This window comes from Cynocephalus volans, chromosome 1 (genome assembly GCF_027409185.1).
Source record: "Cynocephalus volans isolate mCynVol1 chromosome 1, mCynVol1.pri, whole genome shotgun sequence".
NCBI lineage: Eukaryota > Metazoa > Chordata > Mammalia > Dermoptera > Cynocephalidae > Cynocephalus > Cynocephalus volans.
Window position 1 is genome coordinate 274,570,070 of NC_084460.1, and position 21,517 is coordinate 274,591,586.

Sequence of the window (21,517 nt, forward strand, 5' to 3'; positions counted from 1 at the left end):
CCCAACCCAGAGCTGCCAATGCAGCAGGATAGCCGGATAGCAGGATCTGCAAATTCTCTCTCTCTGGGTCTCTCTTTCCCTCTCCTCTTCTCTCCCCCCTTCCTCTCTCCTTCTCTCTCTTATCCTCTCCCTCTCAATGGGAAAATTGCTTGTGTTCTCATTGGGAAAAGACCATAGTAATTTTTTTTTTTCCAAGAGATTACTCATGTGATAGTACAACAAAGGCTATATGAAAGGGCAATTTTGTTTTATGCTCAAAGCAAATTTATTTTGCACCACAACCCTGGATTAGATAAATTCAGGGAATCCATAAAGTAACTTTAAAATTCAGCTCTAAACATTGTTCTGAAGCTTCCCAATGTTGTCTTTAAAATAATAAGGGAAAAGAAATGTTCACATAGATATACTCTTATCTGTCACACAAATATCCTGAGAAGTAAGAATTATTTTCTGCATGGCACATTTATGAGAAAGAGTTAAACAAAAGAATGTATAGTCTGTTTAAAATGATTTCTTTGAAATGCCCACATTCATTCGCAATTTCCAGGACAATGTAAATGTAGAGTCTGGAGAGCAGACAGTGGGGATGAAGGGACAATAACTATTCCTTGATAATAAAGGCTGCCATAAAGAAGACGGATTGGCCTTACTCCACTAGGAAGAAATTAGAAGGAATTTGGGGACCTAACAGGAGGAGAGCTTCTCACAGTGTGGACCTCCAAAGATAGAATGAGTTGCCTTGTAGAACAGTGAATTCTAAACCCATGGAGCTAATCAGATGAGGAATTTGTAGAGCAATCCAAATATGAGAGAGGTACTGGCTTGGCTGTGATTCCTAAACCAGGCTGCCTATCAAAATCAATTGGGGGGTTTACACTGTAGATCATTTCAACCATGTATCCTGTATCTCCTCCTCTCTTGAAAGAATCAAAATTTCTCTTTATTAGAACACTATAGTAAATAAGTGAGAAGAGAAATGATAAAATATTATCATTGTATTACTCCTAATGAAACAATGGATTTGTGCAATGATCACTAGCTGCAGCCAACATTATACAAAGAGCAACACCTAGGACCTGTGTGCTTCCTGGTGAAAGCACACACCACCTGTTGAGCACTCTTGCCAGAAAATCAAAACAGTCTGTTCTAGCCCCTAGATGTAACTACCAATTGAAATAAATATGGGGACAGAGGACAGAGGATAGATTAAGGGACACTGTAGACATTCAATCAGGAAAATCCAGAATTTGGGAAATGCTACAGCTAATTTCTTCAGTAAATAAATTACAAAATTGCAAAAAAGAGCACAAGAGAGGGAAATCTGCAAATTAAAAGAGACTTAAAGACACATCAACCAACTGAAATTTACAGGCCTTATTTGTACCTGATTTGTAACCAAAAAAAAAAAAAAAGTGTTTAAAAATTATGAAAATTGACTGGATAGTTTGCTTTTTTAAAAAAAAGATTTATTTTTAAATTGTTAGATGTCATGTTGTATTCTGGTTAATTTTTGGAGGTCCTTAACTTTAGAGACACATACTAAGATATGTATGGATAAATGATATGATGCTTGATATTTACTTCAAAATAGTCCAGGCTGGGAGAAAGTGGAAGCTATTGGGAGTATAAGTAAAACAAGAGTAGTTATGAATTGCTAATTGTTGAATCTGGGTGATGGGTACATTGGGGGTTTTGCTATATTCTAGTCTCTCTACTTTTGCATCTTTCTGAGATTTTCCAAAATAAAAGTAAAAATATGCAGATTTCTTAGCCCAACCCTTAGAGATTCTTATTTATTTGATCTTGGGTGGGGTCTGAGAAACTACATTTTTTAGTTTTCCTTTTAAGCTGTATTTTTTTTTTAAGTGAGAGGTTATCAGTCAGAGGCCCAGTATGTGGAACCCTGCTGCCCCAAAGAACTATTAAGGTCTCTTTAAATCCTGAGATTCCATGTCTTTAAGAAAATTATCTTCAGAGCTTTTCCAAGGCAAACTGCTTCAAAAAAAAAATAGAGAAGCTTTTTTCTGATGTTCATTTATCTCAAACCTCCTCCTTTCTTTTAGTAACAGTCCTGAAAACCCTCAGTGTATAGGTGTCTCTAGACAATGCCATTCCCTCCTAGGCAATTTTAGGTCTCTTTATTCCCTTCTCCATCAGAATTCCCTGACCTGCATTCCACTTCCATAGCATCCTTTATATGCCTGGCTAGACATATACTGATTCAAGCCAAAGATTCAAATAATGGGTGATAGTGGCTTAAATTATTACTTTTCCAAAAGAAATTTGTTTTCGAAGGAATTTTCAGTATCTTAACATAAAAATATGAACATTTTGGCCACTGTGATAGAAGTCTTGGGTATATTTTTTAGAACATGTAAGCATTTTTGAGAAAAAAAAATCCAAGCTCAAATCATACAGCATAGATGGAAGATAATTCCATGAATGGGTATGGATGGCCTCTGACTATCTTCTGTACATTCTGCATCCACTCAGTGTATTTGACTGTGAGGCACTGTAAAATTTCAAACTTTCTCTTTCATACAACATTAAATTAAATTGGCTTTAAGACTATGTGTATCATTGTATTTGTATTATCTGGAAATTGGTAATTCATATATAGTTTAGAAGATTATTTAGTTAACCAGCTATTACATTTACCAGAAGCTCCATTTGCCCAATCAGTCCTGTTGGCCAATTCCACCTTAGAAAATCCCACACTTAGGACATACACACTTGGATCTGGTGACTGGAAACCTGGGCCAACCTTAAAGGAAGCATGACTTTCCCTACCATTAGGAACAGAGTTGAAAAATCTGAGAAGTGGGGTCAACCCAAACCAAAGCCATCCAGACAGTCCAACTGGGTCAATTATATGAAGAATCTCAGCAGAGTAAGAGGATCTGTGTATAAGACAAAAAGAGAGAAAATGGATATGAAAGAGAGAAATGGAAGTGACATTCTCTAGATATGTTTGGCCTATCCTTAACCTCTCTGGGTTTTAAGATAGACATGACATCTCATCAGATGCTCTTCATGTTTATCCTCTGAAACATTCTGTGGTTCTCTATTAATACGCATGTACAGGTATCAATGTATTGATACATAGGAGAAGAGCAGAGGGATGGAAGATGTTGGGAAGAATGTTCTTAGTCTAGAGTGCTGGTGCACTGGTAAGAGGTGATTAGCATGATGCTATGTGGGGAAATTCCCATTGTGGCATTCTGTGCTAATTCTTCTAAAAAAAATCATTTTAGGTTGGCAGAAATTGCACACTCCCTTCTGAAGTTGGCACCATATGACACGCAGACAATGGAGAGCCGGGGGCTTCGGCGCTACATCATGGAGATGCTGCCCATTACCGACTGGACAGCCGAGGCAGTGAGGCCAGCCCTTATTCTCATTTTAAAGAGATTGGATAGGATGTTCAACAAAATTCATAAGATGCCTACTTTGAGGTGAGGAAGGCTCCTAGTCAGCTGTTGATATTATAAGCTTCAGAATTAGGATTTGTCATTTTTTAAGATGGTGGATCAATCTGGAGTTGAGTGAATGACCTGAAAGTTTTCTGTTGGTATATATGCATAGCCAAGCAGGTCTATGAGTGTCTCAGTAACAGTCTACGTTTTGAGGAAATGACATTTTCTTTAAAAATACATGTGTTCATCTTGAAAAATCTATCCATTTCTTAGCTATCATGTTTCTCATCTAACACACATAAGAAATTCAACTAGTACCCTTCAATCACTTTTGAAATAAGGTAGGGTATGCCTCATAAATAAAACATCTAAGAAAAAAAGAAATTGATTTGATGTTCAAAATACTGTATTTAACATAGTTAACATATTTGGGTACAGGTTTAGAGAAATGCCAAGCTTTACAATAATCAGTCAAGCAACAGCCAGAAAGGTCACAGTATTGATAACAAATACCAGTTTTCACATTTTCACCTGATTCAGTGTAGTACTAAATGAACATTTTTACCACTTGATCTCTGTTCAGTGGCCCGAGAAATACTCATCAGTAGCCTTTCTATAAGCAGCTGTCTCTGAACCAGTCTCCCTGAAGATGATAGCCTAGTGTGGAAACTATAGTTATAGTAAGCAGGAAGTTCGACTGGTAAATACTGGTCAACTCACTAACTCGGAAATTGCAAGTTTTGTTAATGAGAGCATTTTCTGTCCTTTTAAACTAAACCCAGAATCAATGAAACTGTTACCCAAGAATATATAGCACTAAGTGTTCAATTTGTCAGTAATTTTCCAGGCATTAGCCCGTGCCCTTCTTCACATATATGGAACCATCAGAAGTCACTGGAAAAAAAAAATTGAAATATTTCATTCTATTAATTGATGGTTTTGTTCTTATATGACAGTACTTCAAAAAGTTCATGGAAAAATAGAATTTAAAGCTAATACAAAACTTTCCATGAACTTTTTGAAGACCCCTTGCATTCTTTTATGCCATGGTGATGAATGCCTGTACATTACTTCAGGTTATTTCAGTGACATGGACATACTTGTTCTTAAAGAACTATTTCCTTAGTGGACACAATAGAACATCTGTCTATCCACAAATGACTGATCAAAGATTTATAGCTGTCATACAAGTGTGTGTCAAAATAAATTCTTTTTCTTAAGTAACCTGGTATCTAAAGATGTTAAACACCTCCATAAACTTACCCATTTGTCATATAATTAAGCCCATTGTAAAGGATATCATGCTTCCCAGAAGTAGATTTCTGGATTAATGCACAGACTTGGTCAGTTGTAGGCAATTTTCTTAGGAGGCATGCTGTGAATATGGGATTTGCTTGGGTGTAATTTCTTTAGTTCCTTCAATTCAACACAAGAAATGTTGACTGGACCCTTAGATTACTTGGGCACCTTTGGCATCAGGGCTGTCAATATATCTTCATCTATGAATGCATTTCCATGTTGTTGTTGCAGAGATTCCATTTTGGTAGGAAATATAAGCTTAGAAGGTATTTCCAGGAAAATATATGAAAATAGTGTTGATATCAGTAAAGCTTTACTGTTTATTTGGAGGCCACAAGGTTAAATCTTTCAGTATTCAGACAATTGCAGATGGGATTGACTTTTATTACAGAAAATCCCACGTTCGTGTAATTGGGTTATGCATGCCACCATTTATACTACCATAGAAAGTAGGCAAAAAATATCATTTCTTGGGAGGCCAAGAAAGAATGCTTTTTAAATAGGCTGTTTTCTTCTAATGTGATCTTTTTGGCAGGAGTAAAGCCATATAAATCCAATTAGTAGTAGTCTGATATAAAAGCTGATGGGATCCAGTGTAGCCTGATAAACAGATTTGAGAAATGGAGTCGGGGTTAGATTAGTTCTGTTGGGAGTAATTATCCTCATGGTGGGTTTCCTAAAATAGTAGTCCTAGGACACTGTCTCAAAGCTAAAACCAGGGAACTAAAATGCAACCCATTCATCATCTCTGTTTTTTCTTCAATAGATTTTGTCTCATTAGTCGAGCGGGGGAGTAGTGCCTCTGCTACGTTTCAGTATCTTCTTCCCCTCCCAGTGTTCTCTGTACTTTTGGAACAACATGGGTAAACTTCATCCCGTGTGAAGCACTTTGTCGTCTCAGACACACATCCTGTCTTAGATGGGCGTCAGAATCACTGTCTCATTCACTTGTTTCAGACTGTCCCCAGAAGGGAGCCAAGCCGCTAATGGCTCCTATATTGTATTCCAGGCGACAGGTTGAGTGGGAGCCTGCCAGCAATTTGATTGAAGGGGTTTGTTTGACACTTCAGAGGCAGCCAATCATATCCTTCCTGCCTCACCTTAGGTCACTGATCAATGTCTGTGTCAATCTGGTGAGTAGCCAAGTGGCAATCTTATGGAACTTTGCAAAATTTAACTCTGCTATTGACTTCTCTGAATTGAAGATTTACAGGTCAACCACTTTGTGCCCCTACCTACCCATGAAAACAGATGGCTCAGGTGACACTGAAATGAGTGAGGTACATTTCAAGGTGGTGTGTGGGGAGATCAAGGGGCCCATCCCTACACAGGTGGGATCTCGATGTGCTGCTTCCCACGCCCCACTTTGATAATTCACCTCTTCAAGTTGCGCTGAGAGTTGAGGGCTGCCAGTTGGAGAGTGGGGTGGTGGAAACTGCACAATTGGCTAGAAGTTGAGGTAGTCTGGGGTGGGGGAGCTTAAAATGAAGAGGACTTTTTTTCTTTTAGACTGCAAAATGACACTATGAGTCAGCCAGTCTAGGATTTATGGGACGAAGAAAAAACTTTTAAAAATAATTTATGTAATATCTAGAGTCTGGTCCTGACAAGGTTTTGTACAATGTATGGAAACCGTGTGTTAGAGCATTTCATTGAGTAGGATCTGCTGCTTAATTAGTCGAGCAATAAACCTGTAGCTGGAATGCCTAGTGCAAATAGAGCTCTTGCCATCATCATTGTTAGTATTTGCTCCATCAAAGAATGTTGACTCCATTCCTTTGAATCCACAAATTAGTGTCCAATCTCCTGATTAGAACAGCTTTTTGGTTCATCTCTCATTATTTACATAGTTAGCTACAAACAACATTCTACAAAACCTTGGCTGAATCTAGTTTAATGTTCGATCTGACTCCAGACATTACATGCCTTTGAAAGAAGTCAATAAGAAAGAAAAGATTGAAAGTAACATGCCCAACCTTCAATTTATCATTATCATTATTATTAATATCATTATTATTGAATGAGACTTCCTTACTACAGTTGCATGAAATGGCAATAGTCAAGGCTGGTCATGTGCTCTGTTTGTATTTCAGGTGATGGGAGTGGTAGGACCTTCCAGTGTTGCTGATGGATTACCCCTTCTTCATCTCAGCCCTTATCTCTCACCACCTCTGCCCTTCAGCACAGCTGTTGTCCGGCTTGTAGCATTGCAGATACAGGTGTGACTGCCTTACCTGTTTGTCACGCTCACTAAGTTGCTGGTGGAGGCACCACATCATGGTGTTCTCTTTTTTTCTGCAAAGGCTGGGCAAAATCTGTGAAACAAAAGTGTAAACATCTCCAAACTTTTATGGGTTTGGAGCTTCAACCCTGAGCTTGGCCCTAAGTTGTACTTCTGTAATTCTTCTTGAGATCTCAAAAATAGCAGAGTCATTTAGTCCTGCCACAACCTAAGGAATTACTTCAGTCATTTTATATGTGTGCAAGTACCTTCAGTCATTTAAAATGTGTGCAAAATAATGGTTCACAGATAATCAGCTCACAATTGTTAATTAAAAGAGGCGGAAATATTCACAGTCTGGTTTTAAATTATTTTCAGAAAGAATTGTAATATGAAATTCTTCCAAATGTTATTACTGGACTTTGAATACTTTAATTTTCTTTAATGATTGTGGGTTGAATATTGTGGGTGCTTTTTAAAAAAATTCTCCAACCTTATTTCTTAAAATTAAAATAATCATTTGAAGTCAAAAAGTGCAGAATCCAATTCCCCTGACTATTTCTGTGTGTCATGCAATTTTAGAGAGCAGTAAATCATCAGAAAGCTCTGTAATCAATAAAAAGTACACAATTGACACAAATGGATAAGTCACCTATCCATTATCTGACCATCAAGCTTGATGGCCCATCATCCAGCGAATGGGTCAATGATAGAAAAGAGACTAGGTAAGAGCTGTGGCCACTATGCAAACGGGAACAATGACATCCCTAAAGAAACACATTTTAATAACCTGTGGACAAAAATCATTTCTTTTTATATTGTTTATTTTTTCATGGCCTGGATAAGGCCTTAGGGGTCGGAAGACTTTTAAATCACTCCCAAATGGTGCAAGTGGCAAGTTCTCATTTTCTTTCTTTTCTTTTGTCTCTAAAATACTTATTGGTGGACGCATGGAGAGAATTAATGGGGAAATGAGGTTGTTTTTGTAACCTGACCATAAGTATTATAATTTTTCATTTAATATTCAAGATGTTACTGTCTTTTTAGGTATATAGCTCTCAGTTATGTCAAGCAAATGGTAAAGCATCAGTTTTGAGTGAATCTTGTATGCTGCGCAGACGACAATTGAACTCATAGTTTACAGGAGCAGCCAGCAGGGAGTCACCGTCTCCGTCATGCTGTGTAAAATCAAACATGCTAAATGGGTGTGGTGGTCAATTAATCTTTTTTTCTATTATTGCTGCACAGGCTTTAAAAGAAGATTTTCCTTTAAGCCATGTGATCTCCCCTTTCACCAATCAAGAGCGAAGGGAAGGGATGCTTTTAAATCTCCTCATCCCATTTGTGCTCACAGTAGGATCTGGAAGCAAAGGTCTGATTAATTTAACTAAAAGAAATTTATCATTGTTGTTACATTTTCTTAAATGTCAGCCTGTTATTTCTTTTTCCTTCTCCCATGAAGGCCATCACTGAAGTCAATCTGAATGAGTTAAATAGGGTTACCTTAGGAAATAAGAGTTTTTATTCCTTTCAGTTTAGCCCACATGGGACGAAAGTTTCTCTACTCTACTTCTTAGAAGATATGTTCTATTTAAAATCATTCAGTACAGCAAATATCAGAACATCATCTCAATGTTTCATTTTTAAAAAAAAAGAAAATGGTATTAGTTTAAGTACTGTATGATGAGAATTGACAGGTGAATGGACTTTGTAACCTACTGCCACTGGGTTTAGCAGAAATCCTGCCACTGTCATTAAATTCCAATATATTTTCATTACTCTTCTCTCTTAGGGGGATTTTTCTTTTAGAAAAAGTTTATCTCAAATGTAAGAACAGTACATTATGAGTATTTGTAAAAAGAAAGGAGATTGAAATGGTAAGCGAGAGATTTGGCTAAGAACACAAGCCTTTGGGTACCAACTATGGTGGCAGGAATGCTGTTTCTGTCCGTGGGAGAAGCCGTACTTGGCCGGGAACACCCAAATTTCTAGGGTGTTCTAGTTTGGAATTGGAAAGAGAGCTGAATATTTCTGTGTCTAATGTGGAAAGTCTGCCTTATGACTGTTTTCTTTCTGCTTCCCTCTTCCAAACTCTGCCCCTCAGATAGTCCGTGGCTGGAGCAGCCTGAGGTGCAGCTGCTGCTGCAGACGGTTATTAATGTGCTCCTGCCACCACGGATCATCAGTACATCCAGGAGCAAGAACTTCATGTTGGAGAGCTCCCCTGCCCACTGCTCCACCCCTGGGGATGCAGGGAAAGACTTACGCAAGGAAGGGCTGGCCGAGTCCACCAGCCAAGCAGCATACTTGGGTGGGTACTTTCTCTGTGTGTGTGTGTGTATGTGTATGCATATGTGTGTATGTATGTATGTGTATGTATATGTATGTGTGCATGTATATGCATATGTATTCATATATGTGTATATGAATGTACATAGTTAAGTTCCATCTTTACTCAGAAAGTATTTAGGGAGCCTCAATCCAGAAAGTATTTAAAGACATCACTTGAACAGGAAACATTACCTTTACAAAAGAGTCTGATTTCCTTGAGTAAACATATGCCGAAAAACAAAGTGCTTTCTTATCTGTAGTGCCTAAGTTACGTGGTTGTTTTTATAAGAGTGTCTGGGCATGTAAGGAAGGCATCTGCAATAAGGATTCAGTACAAGATCACTAGTGAGATTTGGTAGCTGTTATCAGATCTAGACTCAGTCTAGTATAGGGACACTGCACTGCACAATTCATGGGGCTCATTGGTGTGTGTGAATGGAGCCCCTAAAGTTGAGCAGTCCACATTCTGTGCAGGAAGACATGGTGGCCTTGCAGTATATTATGCCCCTACTAACTATTTTTCTTCCCTTGCAATGCCATCTTTAAACCTCCATTGTGATCTTCACTCTAGGGAGGCCAGTCCACTTATTCTCCTCCTATAGGCTTGCCAATTCCCTCCCCCTTTGACTCCTACTTTCCCATTACCCTTTCCCTGACTTTGACTTGGTCCTGACCCATGGAACAGTGGAAGGCCACTCTTTGGCCCTGAATAAACAGGGCCAGGGGGAAAGACCATTCTCACCTTAACACTGAGAACAGGAAGGCCGGCAGCAGGGAATGTCAAAAGGAGAAAGTTGAGAAGCTCTTGCCTGACATCTTTTAATTCACCACAGCAGATCCTGGTTGAGAGTATAAGATGGATGTAACCACACTGACGAAAACAGGAGTTTGGAGTGTGGGGGGTGTTTGGACTGAATTATAAAGGGATATATTTGAAAATGATGCGATTAACAATGAGAATGAAAGAGAAGGAAAAGAAACAAGAAATTCACATGCATAGGACCTACGCACATGAGGGCTCAGTTGTCCAGGGCATGGAAAAGTAGGGTTCATGTAAAATCCAGACTCTGGCATAGAGTCCTGCATGAGGTTTGGTATTACACAGAGGATGATGGAGGACAGGGACTCACCATGTAAGACGAGGATATGGGAAAACACTTGATGAGTGTATATTTTCAGTGCTTTCCACTTTCTGCCTTTTTTTCTCTGGCAGCTAGCCAGTGCAAGGACCTTGGTGTTACAACACCGTGCTCTAACCAACTGAGCTAACTGGCCAGCTCCACTTTCTGCCTTTTCAGTGAAGGTTTTTTTCACTTTACGTACTTGGCCAGGCTACTGGGCCTCTATTTTAAATTTATTTTTACATTTATTTGGAGCACTTACTATGCACCAAGCAGTGTTTTCTATGCTTTACATTATCATCATATCAAATCCTCAAATCCTCACAACTCTAAGATGTTAATGTTATTCTCATTTTAGGAATGAAAAGGCCGAGGCCAGAAAGGTAGAACAACTTCCCTAAGGGCACCCACTTAATAAGTGACAGAGCCAGGTTTCAAATTCAAGCCATCTGGCTCCAGAGACTCTGGTCTGAAGCCCCTTGTTATGTACTGCTGTGTGCTGGGCTGATGGAGGTGAGGGTGGGTGGGAGAATGGCAGAGACCCAGAATCAGCTGACAGGCACATAACAGTACAAATGTCATCAGAATCGGGGTAGGGAAAGAGGAACGTTGCTTTTTGTCCATTTGCTTGTTTAGTTGAAAGACAGTAATTGAGATAAACAACTACTGTGAAAAGTGAAATTTTAAGGAAGGATATGCATAAGGAAGAATCTTCACAGCATCTCTCTCTGTTAGAGAGCATAGATCTCCCCTGGAAATGTCGTAAAGATCGTAAAAGTGTATGTGACTCTTGAGGGTTTTAAGGAGTTGGATCTTTGTGTGCATTTAGCAGTTCAATGCACTCAAGCAAGATATCTGTGTTTTCCTAATCAGAATCAAAACATGTTTGTCACGCAAAGTTTTTAGATAATGAGATAGATGGGCTTTAAGACATGATCAAGAAGGCCTAGGTTTACTTGATTATTGCCCAATGGCAGGCCCTGTGGTGAGAGCTGAGCTGGCAGAGGAAGCTCCCATCGTAGTCTTCAACATCTTTATGATACCTCGGTTTGTCCTGACACACTGCTTGGTAAATCTGCTTCCTGAAAAAAATAAGTAAATGTAGATCGTGAAGGGGCTGCCAGAATCTGGGAAGAAAGAGGTATTGTAAAAGAAATCCAACAGGGTTTAGTAATTGACATGATGTGAATTATTAGAGAGAGGGAGGGGAATTGGTGGGGGAAGAGAGAGAGAGAGGTGTTTTCATATATGGAAAAATATACTGAAACACATTTACTGGTTAACTCTGGGGAGCAGTTTAAGTTAGGGTCAGGAAGGGAATGGAGAAGGGTAAGGACTTAATTTTTTTTTTAACTTTGTGCACTTCTGCATGGTTCAATACAAACATTTATTTCTATACTCAAAAGATAAAAAAAAAAAATAGATTTTAAAACATCCATGTTTTAGCCAAGGATGTGAGTAATATGCCGGTATTCCCAAAAAGCCACTATGACAAAACTTTTGGAAAGTAAAACATTAGTCACACACGTCATGTATATAAAACATTTCCCTTTAAATTCTGTGGACCACATTGTTCTATTTTTTCCCAAATAGTAGTTCAGTGCACTTAAGAAAGATATTTGTGTTCTCCTAATCAGGATCAAAACATGTTTACCATACAAGGTTTTGTCTTGAAGTCCAGAACACTCTTGCTCAGGAGTGCACATTAAGCGTTTGGAAACATGACGAGAGTTTAGAATTTTGGAAAATTTCCCGATGCATAAATGACTGTAGACGTGGGTAGGGTTCCTCTGAAACACAAACATATGGGCTCACTTTTGTCTTTTCCTGGTGTGAAGCGCTGAAGGTGATTCTCGTCTGCTTTGAGAGGCAGCTCGGAAGCCAGTGGTACTGGCTGAGCCTGCAGGTGAAGGAGATGGCTCTGCGGAAGGTGGGGGGCCTGGCCCTGTGGGACTTCCTCGACTTCATCGTGCGGACCCGAATCCCCATCTTCGTGCTCTTGCGCCCTTTCATCCAGTGCAAGGTGCGGTGTGTGCTTCTTCTCCTGCGAGTGACAGGTCCCTGTGAATGTGCTGCTTTCCATTAAGGCATGATTATGGCGAAGTGCTTATGGGACCTGCTGTAGCCAGTTGGTAGGATGTGTTAACATTGGCTTGATGAGAAAACAGCCCGAATGTATCACAGAGGATAAAATTTCATGTTAGAAGAAACTTCACAGAAAGAACTTTATTAGAGTCTATAAAATGTTGTCCACTCCCTGTTCGTCATCCTCCTCACCCCCGAAAAAGATTGGCCCAGTGGAATGGTCTGAAGAATGTTCTCTTATCTTCAGAGGCATGTCAGAGATTTGATTTTAAACATAAGAAAAAGACAGAATATTAAAGCATGTTTTTCCTCCAAGCCCCTCAGAACTCATCTAATCTTTTGTTCTTTTCATGCCCTGATTTCTTAAGGCAGTGATTCAAACAATGTGTTTATTAAGCACTTCCTGTATAAAGTACTGGTCTAAGAACTTTGCATTCATTACCTTATTTTCTCCTCACGAATATGAAGTAGGTACCATATTAGCCCATTTTATAGATGGTAAAATTGAGGCCCTGAGAATGCGATACTTCCTTTCAGCTCCTGGCCCAACCTGCAGAGAATCATGAAGAGCTTTCTGCCCGGCAACATATTGCTGACCAGCTGGAGCGGCGCTTCATACCACGCCCACTGTGTAAGAGCTCACTCATTGCTGAGTTCAACAGTGAACTAAAAATCCTAAAAGAGGCGGTTCACAGTGGATCAGGTAAGTAAGCATGGGGTGTTTTGAATTTGTCTGAGCAACGGAACTCAAAACCTACAAAGAATCCCTCTTCCCAGGTCACCACTCTTTTTGGAACCACATATGAATTAGCCATTTGGGGACACTGGTAGATTTAACCACATGACCATTGTCAACAACAAAACAGAAATCAAAGGGGTATCATAGGAGTTTAATTTTATTCCTTTTCTACATATTTTTTAATCTTTATTTTATCAGTTAAGCTCTCTCTTGAATATTTAATTGGGGATAAATGTTTGAATTCTTCATTCCCTTTCTGAAAAGAGGAGACTCATTTATTGAGAATCTATTATATGATAGATTATTTCATAGATGTTTCCTTCAATCCACACAAATACCTGCAGGGTGCATAATTGAAAGAGCACTTAAAGAATAAGAAAACAGACTCAGTGGAAGTTAAATAACTGAAACGTAGGAAGTGATAACAACCAGGGGATTTTAAACCAGATCTGAGTGATTGATTATAAAGACTTTAACTTTTCACAAATTAGAATGCGGAGAGTTGAATTAGAGTTGTTGGGCTAGAAGTTATTATTTTTATTATTATTATTTTTTTACATATTCAAAAGATTTTCTTTGGGAGTGCATTGTTTACTTTTTACCATTTTATTAACAGACTACTGAGGAAGGAAAATAAATCATTATCTGCCATTAGAGGGCAGTCATTACCCATACGTAGTATATAATATGTCCTTTCTAAAGCTTTTATTGTTGTTTGTAGACAATCTGTTAAAAACCAAAATTTTGACAAGTACAATCTTGGTGAAATCTACACATTGCCATTCAAATATTATGCTTTATGATAAAATAATCTTGCGTAGAACTGAGGAGTATTATTACAAAGGTTGTAATTTCCAGAAACGAAGACTGAGAACCCTTCTGATTACATATTCTGATTTTGATTGTGGGGCTGATATCAGAACTTATTTATTACTTTCATATGCTTGTGTCAGGTAAGATATGTTTTTCAGTAAAAACTAGCAAGTTGGAACATACAATTCAGGTCAGAATTAACTAACATCCTACCAACCTTGGAAAATGAAATAGAAAAGCAATAAGAGAAGAAGCAAAGTCAAAGCATTTTACATCGTTAGAGATGTTATGATTTCACAAGAAAACTATTCAATTACTGTGTAAGTACATCAGTGACTAACATTGATTTACTTTTTTAAAAAAAGAACATCCCTGCTTTGATTTGCTACTTTGTCCTAAAGATTATTTGTCTGGGACACTTTGTTTAACTGGATCTTTCCTAAAAAAATGCAAGTGGTCAGGGAGGACTTTGAAGCAAACATTGGTTTTCTTTCAAGATCCTCACCATGCACTTCTTTTGGTCTCTCAATTCCCCTAGCCTACCAAGGGAAGACATCCATCAGTACCGTGGGCACCTCCACCTCTGCTTACCGCCTGAGCCTGGCCACCATGTCCCGCTCTAACACAGGCACGGGCACTGTCTGGGAGCAGGACAGTGAGCAATCCCAGCAGGCTTCACAGGACACCCTGAGTCGGACTGATGAGGAGGATGAGGAAAGTAGGTCATCCTGAAGAATCTGGGTGGGAGACACAGCTTGACCATATGAGTGAGGGCTGGGGAAGGATTTCTACCCTTCTGACCTTTTCCAGTTCTGATCCTGTAAACATTTTTGCAAAAAGGATTCAAGGTGGAATTGTGACTGATTCCATAATTCCTAATGCCTACTCTTTTGTAAATTCCTTGATATTCTTGGTCAGTTTGGAAAAAATATAGGCAAAAAGTAAATTTTCTTTGAGCTTACATATTCAACCTTTTCCATTAACTATTGTTTAAACTGTGGATAAGTAACTAAGGAAAGGGTTTATTCCCCTTCCTCCTGGCCATCTTGCTTAAAGAGTTGCTCAGCACTTACAGAACCCCACTGGGCAAGGGAGAGTGGGACTTTTCACAACTCAGAAGAGACTGGTTGGCTACAACAACCGTATGTAAACCAGCAGGCTGTCTTGTGGGGATACAACTCAAATTTTAGTTAAAAGAATCCCCAGTGACTAGGTCAGCCCAGGATTTGTAATGCATGTGCCAAAGATTTGGTGTGAATGAAATGAAGGAAAATCCACTGAAGAAATACTTCATGTGTATGCTTACCAGGAGGTTTTAAAAAGCAGGGTGAAAGATTTCATTAAATGCCACTGCCATTTAAGGCATTTTTAATGCATTGATTATGTTCCACTATGTTTTAAGACTCACTGATATAACATCTATAGCAAAGTTGTGCTGTCAGTGCCTCAAGAATGAGAACAAAATCTAGATCTCCACTCAGAGCCTCTCCATACCAAACAACAAAAAAAAGCCCCACTCTCAACTAAATTAAATAGAGGAAAGGGAGTTGAGATTAGAATTTTAATTAACTAAGATAAATGAAAGTATTTAAATGTCTCACTACAGTTGGGTGTGTAAGAAAGGAAAAGAAACAGAAAGCTTTGTCAAAACATTTAACAGTAATATTTCCAGATTTAGTTTTAATTTTATTTAGTCAGATGAAGAGAGAATCATATTGTCCTGTACCCAATCTGCAGACATACTTGTGTCTAAATCACCCTGGTGACTGCCCATGGAAATACACCTGAGGTTGTAATTAGGTAAATCTTGAAAAATCTTAACCAAGAAAACAAAATGAAAGACAAGGATCAACGGTTTAAATATCTGTTAAGTCCTGGTAACAGTTCAGAACTTAAAGTAAAATCCATTTTTCTTTAATGCTTGAAGTAGTCCCTCCCAGCAAGTTTTTTTTTTAATGATGAGAAATTATACCATCCATCTTTTGTAGAGGTAAATAAATTTTGCAGTAACCTTATGAATAAATAGATGACCTAACCAGTAGGAAGGAGCTAGGGAAGAAAATTAGAGAAGACATGAACAGTAATATAATTGGCCAAGAGCCAACACTCATATACTGGTGGGGGGTAGGGGGGATGGGAAGACATGCAATATTTTGCTAATTTCTCTGTTCTCAAACATCACAACCATCCCAATGAAAGCAGGGTTGCTAACAAATGTTGTAGTGTTGTTGTGATGTGGGTGTGTATTAATTTATATGGGGAAGGACTTGAAAACCAGATTGTTGACTGCTTTGAATTAAACTATTTTCCCATTCAATCATCAAACCTGTTTTAAGACCTATCAGGTATAAGACAAGGAACAAGGAAGTATGAGAAAGATATGTTCTCTGCCCTCTAAGATCTTAGACATTGTCTTGCAGAGGAAATGATAGGCATTTTGAATAAAGAACACTTAACAAAAGGGTTAATGGAAGACAGCACATGATTAATCACCAAATGAATGTTGGGGGAGTGTTAAGTGATATATGAGTTCAAATAAGGGGGAAAAAAATCAAAGGGATCTGTAGAAAAGGCCTTTTAAAATAGCTCAATCTATCCTACCACGTTTTTCATATTTTTAAGGAACATTTGCTCATTCCCTTCTCTGTGAATACATCTGAAAAGGAAATATTATTCTATAATAAGAATCAATTTCAAGTCAGTTATTATATATCAAACTAAAATATCTAGCACTTTTTGTATTCACCTTTTAAATTTGGAATAAGTTCAATTAGAAATATGATCACGTAAGGTATTTTAAATAAATGACATCAGATGATCTTATATGGCAGCATACTTTGACCAAAACCCAATATGTTTATCGAAGCATGTTTATAGTGTTCAGCAGCAAACATTAGCTTTTTTAGAATGAGGTCCTTTGTCACAAATACCATGCTAAGGTTAACTTTCATATGGATTTGAGTACATTAATTTCTGCTTCAATGGAGAAAACAAGATCACATAAATTTTGAAATGTAGGTAAAAATAAGCACTTATTTCTAAATTTTCTAGTTTTTCAAATATTTTTCCTGAAAAAATTTGAAAATCTTTCTCTTAGCAGTCTAGAAATCATTAAACATACTGAATACAGTTTTTGAATGTCAAGAAAATGTACTTGACTCATTTAGTAACAAAGTCCCTTACTGAACTATTCCTGGGATCTTTAAAAAAATCTATATTCTAGTGTTTTGAAAATCTTTTTAATTTGCAGTTGCTTGTTGACTTTCACAAATAATCTACTTGTAAAAATGGACAAGACATTTACATTTATTTCACAAAGGCTTTTCTAGTCTAGGAGGGTGGGAGATGCGTGGACGTAAGGAATTATCATTACTCCAAAGGTCTTACTTACTTTATCTGTGCAAAGGCACCAGTGATAATTTAGCTTTTGAGACAGCCCTAAGATTGTACTCAAGCCAAGGATAGAACCCAAGTACAACTTGGGTTGGGGTTTTCTGATCATTTTCAAAGTTTTTATAACACTCTATTCCTTTGCCTCTTTCAGATGACTCTGTTAGCATGCCCAGTGTGGTAAGTGAGCAAGAAGCTTACCTCCTGAGTTCCATTGGAAGGAGGCGGTTCTCCAGTCACGTCTCCAGCATGTCTGCACCTCAGGCTGAGGTGGGCATGTTGCCCAGCCAGAGGTAAAGAGCCACAGCTATCTTACACTCTGCATTTGGGGGCAAAGGTAGATTCTGAAAATGCATTCCTGTTATTCTACAAAGATTGAAAGAGAAGCGAGCAGCGGTAATGTCTATAGACAGACCATTCAACAAAGGACTTTTCAACTAGGTTCCTGCAGGCAAAAATTCACATAGTTTTCTAAGCCAGGCTAGTAGGAGGGATCCTGATTTCTGATCCAAGCATTGTCTCTCCTTACATAGTCTTCTTTTTGGTTGTCAAATGACATTCTTGTATTTCAGATTTATCATCAGCTAAACTAATAATGAGAACTTGGCAAGAGTATAGGACGACCTTGATATATCTGGTAATGTTTAGGCTTCTGACATGTCATCAGTGTTCAGTCAGAGGCAGTGATGCCTAACCAAGCAGAAAAGGACCTATGCCACTATATGGGATCTTGGGCAGGTCATTTAACAATAGCCCACAATTTAACAATAGCCCACATTTAACAATAGCCCAACAGCTTTCTGTGCGATGAGGAGCTTGGCTAAAATGATGTTTAAAGTAACTTTTCTAGCTACAGTTCTATGATCCTATGACTAAACCCTTTTAAACATTTTCATGTGTTCTCTGCCTTTTAAGAGTATAAGTAAAATAACTTCCAAGATATATATACAATAAAATTATAATACAGAAAATGATCTGACATGAGTCAAAACATTATCTAAGAACCAATGATATTTTCATTTCCAGAATTGAAATCTTTCAATTCCTTGTGTGATTTTAGTTAGTTTCTTACTTATTTTAAATACCTATAAATTCATTGTGGTAGAATTCACACATGGAAAATAATAAAAGTCAGGGCACTTTGTAATGATCAGACAAAACCAGTTTATATGCAGAAGTAATTATCCTGTACCCAAATCCTTTTGCAAATGACTCAAGAATTACAGAGATGAAATAAAATTTGTGAAATAAAACCTAGGTTTGGAAAATATCAAAGAATAGGGGAAAATGATAAAAGGTGAACAAGTAAATTGCATGCTTTTTAAGAAAGCAATATTTTATATAAGTATCACTTAATTATTACAAAGATTAATAAGATACTAAAGTTCCTATCATTGTAAAAGATTGTTTTACATACCATTTGGTAATTTTTTCTTTGAAATGAAAGTCTTATAAATATGTGAACAAAATAGGAGCCAAACAATAACAGGTCCAAATAAAAAAATGTAAAGTCACATAAGCATAACTATGAATTTATTTATATATACATATATATACGTATATACATATATATACATATATATATATATTTTAATGTCCTCTGTAGGCCAGGATCAATTTATTTTTAATTACTAGCAATATGCAAGGTTCTATCAAGAATGAGAGAAAAATAGTAATTTATTTAAAAGTTTTATTTAGATTTACAGAACTGTAGGAATTTTAAATGGCGTTTTTGTTTGCTTGTTTGGTATTTACCTCAAATAACCAGGCCATCAATTCCCTTTCTACATATCCATTAAGGGATTAATTTGTTTCCACGGATAAAATTTTTTCTACTTTAAAAATACAATGAATTTAAAAATATATATAGAGAGAGGTAAACCCTTTATTATTGAGTCAGATTTGGGAAGAATAGTGAAGAGAATATTGTCTCTGTACATTAGCAAAAGTGAGCCTCTTCCTTAAAACAGGCTATTTTTACAGTGTACAATTAGGTAAAACTTGATTCTTTCGAGGCAGGCACTCCAGTTTTTTAAATGATTTAATTCCATCCAATTTAACAAGTATTTATTGAGTGCCTCATGGGCGTTTAGCTCAATGCTAGGCACTGAAGTAAAGACAGATAAAGTATAACACAGTTTCTGTTCACAAATCTCAGTTCAGCTACATCCAAATAAATCGATAAAGCATTTTATTATTCCATAACCAACCTGACAGGTTTCTTCTTTTGGCATTTACAATTCAGTCACTAGAGAACAGAGAGTAAGGATGTAAAGGCAAGTTCCACGTGAATTTTCCAAGAAATCTTCCTTCCATTTGTTTACTTGCATTTTCATTGCAAAATTAGCAGGGGAAGTTGGGTTCTTTCTTTGCTGTTCTCAATGGCATCAGTTCCAAGAGTGGTTGTGGCACTTCATGGTAAGTGATTTCTGTGTGATAATGTAAGAATTTGCAAGAGAGAAGAAGGGGTCTTGGTCAATGAAACACAGCATACATAAAACAGGTTAAAAATTATAACCACCTAGCCAAATGGTCACTGAAGAAATGACAGTTTTATCTTCTACAGCCTCATTCTGCAATGCATTTCGGAGCTCATGGGTCCATTTAGAGCTAATTTTAACTCTTGAACAATAAATAGACCTCTTCGAGAGTCGTATGCATCCAAAGTCCTTCCTCCCCCATTGCCTCGAGTCCTATGTCTTGACAAAGCCAGCACAAGGTGAAATGGTTGACTGTCTCCTTTTCCTTCCTTGTTCTGTTATATTTATTTATTTATTTTTGGTTCTTGGAAGCAGAAAATTGCATGCCTTTTTTCTTTTTCTTTCTTTCTTTTTTTTTTTTTTGCATTTTCTTTCCCTAAATGCTTCATCTCCCTACCCCTCCTGCAGTGAACCTAATGTCCTCGATGACTCCCAGGGCCTGGCCGCTGAGGGCAGCCTCTCTAGGTACAGTGTCAATGCTACCTGTCTATTGGTGTCTGTGCTGGGAAACTAGCTGTTCCCTGTCTCCTCTGTCTCCCTGTCTCCTCTCACCCCGTCTTGATACCTATTTCCATTCCTTGCCCTTTGTTGTTCATGAACACACGAGCCTGGAAGTCAAAGGTGTAGCAAACCCTCCTTCATTTTCAGCTTAATCACAAATGGCCTAAAAAGGTTACAGAAAAACAAAGACAAAAACGTGGAATTCTCTATGGGACTTGTCCCATGGATGTCTAAAAAGTTTGATAGGCCAAATGTTAAATTTATCCCCTCTAATCATTCCCACCCACACTGAAATTCATTAAGAATTGTTTTTCATAGGCATTTTAATACAACTCCCCATCATCAAGAATCCCCTTATTAAATTGAGACAGGTCTTTTAGCTAATACCACGAATGATAAGAAAACAATAATGCTATAAGAAGAGTAGTAATGTCAATACAATTTATGTAATTCCTTCTCTTTGATGCATGCTATTTGGCAGGCTATTGTAGAAGCTTATTCAAACATTTATGCAAAGAATGTCTGTTCTAGCACAAAGTTGACTCCAAAACTTGCCATGAAATATTAGACACACATTTCTTGGTAAGTAAGAGAAGTCCTATGGTACAAACAATATAATGTCTTGGCTATTGGTTTAAAGCTTCAGAAAAGGGGACTGCACCTTTAACGCTCAGATAAACCACGTCAAACATTCCTAATCTTGTGCTGTTGATTCACACCTCTCAACCAGTCCTCATTAGGAGTAATGCTTCTTGTTCATCCTTGGACTGTCTTTGTTTCATCTCAAGAGAAAAACATTCCCTTTCAGGTTTGCATTATATAGTGAGTACAATATACATCCGTGTTTATTGCTTTATCACAAAGATGAGGAAATGTTGAGAGGCTGTTCCTGTCAAAGGTTGTCTTTTGGTTTTGTTTTTTTGTTTTTTTTTTTCCATTTTCTTTGCATCTTGTTCAGATTTCACATTTTCTTTTGTGATTGAAAAATCACATCATGGGACATATCTTTTTTTTTTTTTTAAACCGGACCCATAAGTCATGACATTCATTTGTGTTTGCGAGCCCTTGCCTTGACAGATCAGTCTCTTATTGGTGGTAAATGTGGAAGTGCTGCAGAATGC

The 21,517-nt window shown here is 37.7% G+C and overlaps 1 protein-coding gene across 3 annotated transcripts in view; it reads left to right on the plus strand.

The window, feature by feature from the left end:
* The window catches only part of UNC80 (unc-80 homolog, NALCN channel complex subunit), a 207,725-nt gene that overhangs the window by 177,496 nt on the left and 8,712 nt on the right, over window positions 1-21,517 (plus strand). For 2 of the 3 annotated variants that reach the window (XM_063092340.1, XM_063092339.1), the window contains 10 exons: window positions 3,255-3,455; window positions 5,725-5,848; window positions 6,809-6,934; window positions 8,185-8,308; window positions 9,041-9,247; window positions 12,227-12,411; window positions 13,011-13,176; window positions 14,564-14,743; window positions 17,570-17,708; window positions 20,304-20,360. In XM_063092340.1, coding sequence (XP_062948410.1) covers window positions 3,255-3,455; window positions 5,725-5,848; window positions 6,809-6,934; window positions 8,185-8,308; window positions 9,041-9,247; window positions 12,227-12,411; window positions 13,011-13,176; window positions 14,564-14,743; window positions 17,570-17,708; window positions 20,304-20,360 — 1,509 coding nt within the window. The remainder of the gene's footprint in view (window positions 1-3,254; window positions 3,456-5,724; window positions 5,849-6,808; window positions 6,935-8,184; window positions 8,309-9,040; window positions 9,248-12,226; window positions 12,412-13,010; window positions 13,177-14,563; window positions 14,744-17,569; window positions 17,709-20,303; window positions 20,361-21,517) is intronic. The other variant, XM_063092341.1, reaches the window with a different exon arrangement.